General features: G+C 44.8%; 1 protein-coding gene across 1 annotated transcript; it reads right to left on the bottom strand.

Annotated features, from left to right (window-relative positions):
* Window positions 1–3,612: 3,612 nt before the first annotated feature.
* On the bottom strand, window positions 3,613–4,326 carry MPC1L (mitochondrial pyruvate carrier 1 like). Its single transcript, XM_004000457.5, has one exon. The coding sequence runs from the start codon at window positions 4,188–4,190 to the stop codon at window positions 3,765–3,767; it is 426 nt and encodes a 141-aa protein (XP_004000506.1). The 5' UTR covers window positions 4,191–4,326; the 3' UTR covers window positions 3,613–3,764.
* Window positions 4,327–9,305: the final 4,979 nt, after the last annotated feature.

The following is a 9,305-nucleotide window of genomic DNA, read 5'->3' as shown; positions in this document are numbered from 1 at the left end:
GTAGCGTGTACAGGGACATCAACCTGTGGGCCTCTCTACGGATCTGTGCGCGTGGCACAGGATGTGCACAAAAGGGTGCTCACAGCGGCGTTGGCAGCCAGCCATCGAGATGACGGGTTAAATCCCAGCACATCCATGCTACAGAGCACTATGCAGTTGCTAAGAAGTATAAACTAATGCTGCAATGCAGTAACGTGGAATGCTCTCGAACACCTACTAAATAGAAAAGCAGAATGTTTAACAATGCGTGGCATGCTGTTAAACTATTTGTATCTTTCAACAAAAGGTCTTGAAAGTTGTGTGCTTTTCCCAAGGTCTTTTGCAGTGTTAGCTCTGTGAAAGGAACTGGGGTTGAGTGGGGTAGTTCGAAATCTGGCTTTCCTGCTCTTCGCATACCCCTGCATGAAATCTTTGCAACAAACATGGACTCCTGGTATTTTGAAAGTTTTTAAGTACAGTTTTTCATTTCAAGACAATAAAGAGGCGCAAACAATATAAATTCAAACTGCCGTGACTTATGTGTTACGTTTCCCGGAATATGTTGTAGCCTCCATTTTTGTGGGGGTCAGCTTCACCTCCAGGGGCACTTGTGAGGCATCAGGGTCCAGAGAAGCCCAGGAAGTGGTCCCCTTTCCACACAGGGCTGTTTCATCTCGGAGTGCCTGGTTTTCATCCAGCAATATGATTTACTCTCTCAGCCTCTCCCTGGGACACGATATGTGGAAAGAATCAGAGGAGAGAAATCGTTTCAGCATTATGGTTGCAAAGGTGAGGTAGTTCTTTGGATTTTAGCCCGTTTTTTGCCAGGGAGCTCAGAGGACCTAAGGGGAAAGACATTACTTATTAAACTCAGGATAAAACACGAATTCTGGGAAATAACCAAAGTGTGTCCGTAACAAAAACTTCTGGAAAAATAGCTCTGACAATTCAGAAAATGTTAATGGCTTCATAAAGTAGTGGAAGAGATCTGTAGACAGGTTAAATTGCCAGGGCCAGAAAGGATTGTTTGAGAGTTTGGGGAAGATTATGAAATGATTGTTACCCTAAGGTTTAAAAATTTATTTTTTATTTTTTTTTAAGTAGGCTTCATGCCCAGCCTGGAGCCCAATGTGGGGTTTGAACTCACAACCCTGAGATCAAGATCTCAGCTGAGATCAAGAATTGGACACTCAACCAACTGAGCCACCCAGGCGCCCTGAAATGCTCATTTCTATTAAAGTGTTAATCACTCTTATGGCTTGAAACATGAATATCTTAGGCAACAAAGGGTTACGTGTTGGGTGGGCATACTGCAAATTAGATCCTGTAAGTGGAGCATTGCCTTAGAGTAGGAGGCGTTGCAATCTTTTGGATTTTTTCTCTAATCATTTTGCCCTCTAAATTATAAACGTTGTAAAGTGATAGGAAATTATCAGTAAGGATTATTACCTACTTTTCTCTTACCAGGTTAATTAGAAACCTACCTGCCTTTTATTGGAATATACTCAAATTACAAAACACATGTTGTAAGACAGATCTAAAAATATATTAATTCCTACTCAGACATTAGTGAAGGGGAAAATTCCTTTAAAGTTTTAATAAAAATCTTGAAAGAAGGTTATGACCCACTTCAAAACTTTCAGAACTGGTTTCTATTATTACATTATAGTCTGAACTATCTAAAATACTATCTTCCAGAGACTTCCTTCCTGATTCTCAAACCCATGCTCTCTGATATGTGCATGTTAGTTACAACTACAAAACTGTAAACTGAGCATTTTGTGACATCTTTGGGGGAAGGTGGGTGCTGACCTGACATGCTTTATTACCTTCCACTGACTTTCAGAAAGGCGTGAGGATTTTTATTTCAGAACCATATGTGGTAGCTAGCCTCCAAGATGGTCCCCAAAGATCCCTGCCTCCTGGTATTCCCTTCCCTTCCTCCCACAGTGTACCAGAAATGGGCCAACAGGACACAGCTGAAGTGATTGTGTGTCACTTCCCAGATTACGCTACAAAAGACCATGGCTATCTTGGGCTTTCTCTCTCTTGGAATACGTGGAGGGAAGCCCTGTCATGAGCAGCCCTGTGGCCCCCATGCCAAGGAACTGAATGAAACCTGCAAACAACTGCGTGAGTGAGCTTGGAAATGGATCCGCCAGCCCAAGGCAAGTCCAGAGACTGCAGCCCCAGCCGACAACTGAGAGATCCTGAGCTGGAAACACACAGCTAAGCTACTCCCAGATTCCTGACCCTCAGAAATCGTGAGGTAGTATTTGTTGTTTTAAGCTAAGTTTTGGGTGATTTGTTACTGATACACAATAGTTTTCCAGAGTTTGTTCTCCCCCTGAATGCAGAGTGTGAAATGCAGAAACTGCCTACAAAAAGGACTACTGCTTAGATGCCACAGAAGATAAAGGAGGGGTGGGGGCGCCTGGGTGCCTCAGTCAGTTGAGCATCAGACTCTTTGATCTCAGCTCAAGTCGTGATCCCGGGGTCATGGGATTGAGCCCTGTGTCGGGCTCCGTGCTGAGCGTAGAGCCTGCTTAAGACTCTCTCTCCCTCTGCCCCTCTCCCCAGCTTGCACTCTCTAAAATTAAAAAAAAAAAAAAAAAAGATTTTTAAAAAAGAAGATAAAGGGGAATCTTCCAGAGTTCCACTAATGTTGTGCCTGTCTTGTCCAAGACCTGATGTCTTCAGAACCTTTCAGTCAGTTGTCGTCAATTTCTTTACATTTGAAATCTTTAACCAAAGTAAGGTTTAAGTAGTCTTCACCCAGCAGACCACTCTGGAACTTCCTGCATCCTCCAGAGGCCAGAGATTCAGGGTCAAATCCTAGAGGGTAGCCTCTGCTGCAGAGGTAGTGGCCTCACATCCACATCCCCACCCTTCTCTCCCCACTTCATGCAACCTGGTTTGACAAGTTCTTAGTACCCATGGGATTCCTAGGGGAACACGGGGCTAATACTGTTGACCACTGACCCCCACCCCCACCCCTAGCTAGCATTTAATACAGGGCAATAGGCTTACCAGTTTTACCAGCTGCCATTCCCCGCCCCCCACATCTAGACTTGAAGAAAAGAGGAAAGAAAAGAAAAAAAGGATTTTGTCGTTCTTATTCTCTAGTTACCTAAAATCCAGGGTTGACAGCAACAGACCTCAGAGTTGTTTATCTTGTTTCTATGGTAGAGTCTGTCATTGCTCTCCAGCCACCAAGAGATTCTAGGTTCTCTTAATAAGTACCCCTTTTAAAAGTCCAAACTGGGTTTCACTGAACTCATTTAAACCCACTTTGAAGTATTTCCCTTGGTAGACATAGCCCCCGAGTTATTTTTGCTGTAAGAGATTAATGCCTGTACCAAGTTTTAAAAATCATGAATGCTATTAGGGACCGTTACTTGGCCTGGACACCCCAAAACAAGTAACAGAACATCCCAAGAGAGCTTTCGTTCAGTCTTCGTCCCCTGTAAAAACTACCCCTCGAGGTGTGTGCAGGTCCCGTGAAGAGAAAGACCAGCCAATCTACCCTCCCCTAAACAACACTGTATTTTCAGAGCACGAAATAAACACTCTGCAGCTTCCGTTCTTTGGTACTTTCTATTTTTTTTTTATTAACCAAACTGCAGGTTTAAATCAGATTCGAACTGTTTTATTTGAGTCAAAACCAAACTTTTCACTGGCCTTTTCTTCAGGAAGAGTTAACAGTTCAGTGCTTGCAAGCTGCAAAAACTCAATCGGGCCCGCTCAGCCAGGTTTGGAGGACGACGGGTTGGAGCTGGGGCTGCCTAGCAGGAGTTGTCATCCTCAAAGTCGCTAGCACGCACACGGTCGCTGGTGGGAACCATGGTGGGGTCGTTGGTGGTGGTGGTGGCAGCGGTGGTGGTGGCGGTGCCGCCGTAGTGGTGGATTACGAAGCGGCCCGCCTGCACACTCTGCGCCATGACGTTGGTGGTGTGGCACGCCAACAGCAGCAAGTTTCGAGGCTGTACGCGATAGGCGAAACGCATGAAGGCCATCGAGTAGAAGATGAGCGCCGTCGTCATGCGGCCGCTGATGATGTCGGGCGGTGCCCTCATATCCTTAAAGGCGGCCAGCGGCAGGCCCCAGTTGGCCACAGGACCCCAGAAGTGCACGCTGGTCAGGTATTCCCGGAACTCCTTGGTCTTCATGTAGTCCCTCGCTCTCCGCCACAGTGCTGCCACCGTCGCCATGATCGCCGAGCGGTGGGAGCACCAACGGAATAACAGCCAGCCTCCAAATACGTGGACGCAGACCCCGCCCCACGCAGCATCGGCCGCTGGCCTCGCGCCTTCGCGTGGCTGCCATAAAGTGCTCCACACAGCGCATGCCTCTGTCGCACGTGCCTTTAAGTGCAGGAGGTGTGGCCACGCCCTTCCGCCTTCACGTGACGGCCGTAAAGTGTATCTGACAAGCACTTAACGAGGTTCCGTTGCGTTTGGAGATGGAAGGCGTAGCCTCGCCATCATCCGTAAGCAGCGCTGCCAGAAAGGATGCAGAGCGTGCGTGCTCGTGTGTGTGTGTGTGTGTGTGTGTGTGTGTGTGTGTGTGTGTGTTTTCGTTCCTCTAACAAAGGTGAGACCGCAGCCTCGTCTTCACTCGCCATTGGGGTGTGGCCATCGTAGAACTCCCAGGGCTCCACGTGGCACGCAGGGAGGTGAGTGTCCGTCCAGCTGTGTGCTTCTCTTCAACTATCCAGGGGAAAACTTGGCTTGTTCTGCCCAGTCTGTGGACAGTGTTGACTAGATGTTGATACAGAATCCTTCAACCAAGTACACAATTTTAGTCCTTATACAGTTTGCCTGAGCATTGCAGATACTGTGACATTCCACCCCTAAATCTTTCAGCATCTGGATCTTAACAAGGACATTCTCCTAACTTAACCACAGTACAATAATCCACTCAGATACTTAACCTTAGATACAGTACTATTTAATAGATACAGTACTATTTAATATGCAGTGCATATTTAAGTTTTATAGTTTTGGGCTGTTTTTTTTTCCTTTCACGTTGGAGAGGGGGGATCCAGGATCCAGTTAAGATTCACATTTAGTTACGTCTTTTAGATTAATCTCCCTTAGTATAGAGGAGTTCCTCAGCGTTTTTTGTCTTTCATGACATTGATATTTTTGAAGAGTACAAGTCAGGGGTTTTTCAGAATATCCTTAATTTGGATTTATACGATTTCTCATAATTCGATTTAGGTTAAACATTTTGGGTCAAGAATACTACACATGTGATGTTGTCTCCTTAGTGCATCACAGTGGAAGGCACATGATATCCCATTGTTCCATCATTGGTGATATTAAGTTTGATTATCTGGTTAAGGGGTTATCTGCCAGGTTTCTCCCCCTCTGTAACCAACAAAATAATACAGGGGGAGCCTCTCTGAGAGTGTACGGAAATTCTGTTTCAACAGTCTTTCACCTAATAGTTAATATACATTGATGAAAATTCTTAATGACACAACTGATAACTATCTTACAAGTGTTTTCTATTTTTCCAATTAAAAATAATGTGAAAATTATACATTGAAATATTAATACTTTAGTGATTTATAAACAAGACTATGGTAGCTTTAAAAATTAGTACATTAATTATGTTTATTTACACCCCAAATATTTTGCAAATATAGCTCCAAGTATATAATATAGCCATTGCTCAAAAGGAAAACAGCATCATTTTTAGATAACCTTTTTAAAATGTTGGGCTTCCAAATATGGATGACTGGAATACTAAATTGGTTCAGTACTAGTTTGAATTAACACATCAGCAACCATGAATTGAGTGACATTCTAGGCCTACACCGTCAGATGCTCCAGTGTCCTGAAAGAAATGTAAGCTACCACTCCTTGTCCATAAAAAAACTTTCAGTACTTGTAGATCAGCTAAACTTGGGTTGTTACTTCATTCTTGATTGACTCTTGCTGTGTGATAAATCACCCCAGAACTTAGTGGCTTAGAACAACAGCAGTCCTTTATTTTACTCACAAATTTGCAGTTTGGATGGGACTCCATAAGGACTGCTTACTGCTCCAAGCATCACCAGCTGGGGCAGCTCAGTTTGGGGCTGGAAGATCCACTTTCAAAGTGGCTCACTAACATGACTGGCAAGTTGATACCGGTTGTTGGCTGGGAGCTCCACTGGGATCATTGGCTGGAAGGCCTCAGTTCTTTCCCACAAGCTGCTTGTACTTCCTCACAGTATGGTGGCTGTGCTTCAAAAATAAGCGTAACAGGAGAATCAAATAGAAGCCCTGTAGTAGGCAGAATTTTACCCCCAATGACCCTTGCCCTGGCATATCTCCCATTGGGATGGGTGGAACCTATGAATATGATTAGATTTCACTCCCATGGTTATATGACAGAAGGGATTTTGCAGGTGTAAGTAAGGTCCCAAATCAATTGACCTTAAGTTAGGGAGATTCTACAAGTGGGCCTCAAGTAATCACTTGAGCCATTTAAATCTGGGTCCATTCTAGAAGCCAGAGATAGAGGATATCAAGGGATTTGAAGTGTGGGAAGGATTTGACGTGAGGGAGATTATCTGCAGCTGGCTTTGAGGGTGGAGGTGGCCATATTAGCAAGGAATTTGGGTAGCCTTTAGGAGCTGAGTGCAGCCCCAGCTGACAGCCAGCAAAGAGGGGCAGACCTCTGTCCTCACAAAGAATTGAATTCTATCAACAATGTGAGTGAGCCTGGAAGTGGATTTTCCCCTAGACCCTGTGAGAACTCAGTCCAGCCAACACCTTCAGTTCAGCTTTGTGAGACCCTGAGCAGAGAACCCAGCCATGCTGTGCCTAGAATTCTGACCTACAGACCCAGATAATAAGTGGGTATTGTTTTAAGCCACTAAGTTCGTGGTAATCTGTTGTGCCACAATGGAAAACTAATATAAGCTATATTGGCTTTTGTGATCTAGTCTCTAAAGTCACATAACATCGCTTTCTCCAATCATAAGCCCACCCAAATTCAATGAGAGAGGACATAGACCCACCTCGCAAAGGCAGGAGTGTGAGTGCCAAAGTCATACTTTAAGAAGAGTATGTGAGGGGCACCTGGGTGGCTCAGTCGGTTAAGCATCCAACTCTTGGTTTGGGCTCAGGTCATGATCTCACGGTTCGTGAGTTCAAGCCCTACGTTGAGCTCTGCACTGACATCACAGAGCCTGCTTGGGATTCTGTCTCTCTCCCTCTCTCTCTACCCCTCCCCTGCTGGTTCTGTCTCTCTCAAAATAAATAAACTTAAAAAAAGAGCATGTGGGATGGGAAATATTGTGGCCGCCTTTGGAAAACAGAGTTTACCATGTTACTTGTAATCACAGAATTATAGAACATTGGAGTTGAAAGGACCTCACAGTTTATCTGTAAAATGTGGACAGTGGTACCTACCTCACAGCAGTATTGTGAGATTTCAATGTGATAATCCTTGTTCAGGGCTGAGTATAGGATCTGGTATATAACAAGTGTTCAGTGAATTTCTGTTACCTTTTTATCATCCACTGTAACCCCCTCATTTTACAAATGAGGCATGAAGCCTGAAGAGATCATGTCATTTGCCATGGTGATACAGTGAGTTTGCAATAGAGCACATCAGTCCTCTGCACAAATCACTTTAACATCTGATGTGTTTCTGTCTTTCCTACCATGTTGTGAGTTCCCTCAGACCAGGGAAAACATCACCAAAGAAACTGTTCCTTCTCCCCGTGAGCCCTTTTAATAGGCTGACTGGATATGGCCCAGAACAAATTGAACAAGACAGGGTCTGCCTTTCAGTGGAGCATTTTACAGCTAGAGAAATGGAGGTACACGCAATGTGTGGCTTTCCTGGTAGATTCCAGGCTGGTAGATGCAGGCTAAATAATGCCTTTGTATCAGGTTTGTGCCTGGTAGATACGTGTTGGTTGGTACAGTTATGAGAATGGCCCAGGCGGAGGGTAAGACATAGTAATGGAGCTTGGCCAGCACTTGAAGGGAAACTGGAGAAAGATCCAGGGCTAGGAGTGAGCACAGCTACAGAGACTCCTTCCTGGCTGAAGCAAAGATGGTGACAAAACAGTCTTAGGATTAGAGAACATAAGTGATGTTACCAGGCCCAAGTTTGGCTGCCTGCCGCTTGAAAGGCTAATACTCAAGAGACAAGCGTTGATTGGAAAGGAATAGCTGTATTCACATGGCCTGCCACTTGGGGAGAAGGTGGACTCTTGTCCAAAAGCCAACTCCAAGGTTTCTGCCTGGCCTAGAAATTTTGAAAGGAGTTTAATCAGTTAAGGGAGTGCGGTGGTCTGTGGCATTTCTTGATTATGTGCAACTCGATGATGCCAGCTACAGAGTTTTCTTGGTGTTTGAAGGTTGTGGAAGAAGTTCTAGTTCCTTGGTGCCTGGGAGGCAGGAGGGCGGGCTGTGCAAGAAGTTCTGGCTTCTTGCTTTGCGGGGGTGGTTGTGGAAGAAGATATGGTTCCTTGGTACTCAGGGTCTTGTGCAAGAATATCCTGTTCTTTCTGCATAGGAGGGCATGGTCTACAGATGCACAAAGGGAGGTCAGTAAAGTCATTTATGTGACCTTAAAAAAAGAAAACATTTTGCTAAAAAATTGCTGGGCTAATCGGAAAGCTGACGCAGCCTCAAACACACTTGCTGGCCTCTATGGCCTGGGAAAGTTCTGGTCCTTCATTTCCCAAGGCCAGTGGTCTGCATATCTCAAAGAAAGTAAATCAATTGTGTTACAGATCAAAGGCCTTAGGTCAGCAAGCGAGGAGTGTGTTATCTTGAAAGCAGGTTAACCCTTAAGACCAGCCGGGTGCTATTACAGTTAATGTTGGCCAATGACTACCTTTCCCCATAGGTAAGTGAGCCCTGCTGTGTATCCCAGTGTGTTTTAACAGCTGAGACTAAACAGCTGAAGGTTTATCATTATTTTAAATACTATCTCTTTACCATTAATATTATTGGAAGTGGTGTTTCTCCCCACCGTGCTGCCTCTCCCAGCATAAAGCTGTCAGGGTCTACTGTGCGACTCAGCCTGGAGACACTAATGTGAACTTGATCAGTCAGTTCACTATCCTCTTTCAGAGGAAAACGATGGGAGAAGACAACCAAATACAAAGGTGGGTTCAGACCTTTGCCCAGTCCTCTCCTCTAACCAAGATTCCAGCTCACAAGGTCCTGTGAAATCCTGCCTGATGTTAACAATTCTCGCAGTACACGACCCTTCAGTGAGTTCCAATGCAGTGGACCATAGAGAGCATGCCTTTTTATTTTACCTGTTCTTTTTAACTTTTTAGTTTGTAATAATTTCAAACTCACAGA

The sequence above is a fragment of the Felis catus genome, chromosome X, assembly GCF_018350175.1.
Source record: "Felis catus isolate Fca126 chromosome X, F.catus_Fca126_mat1.0, whole genome shotgun sequence".
In the NCBI taxonomy this organism is placed as follows: domain Eukaryota; kingdom Metazoa; phylum Chordata; class Mammalia; order Carnivora; family Felidae; genus Felis; species Felis catus.
The sequence above is the reverse complement of the archived record's forward strand: the minus strand, read 5'-3'. Positions and strand labels throughout refer to the sequence as shown.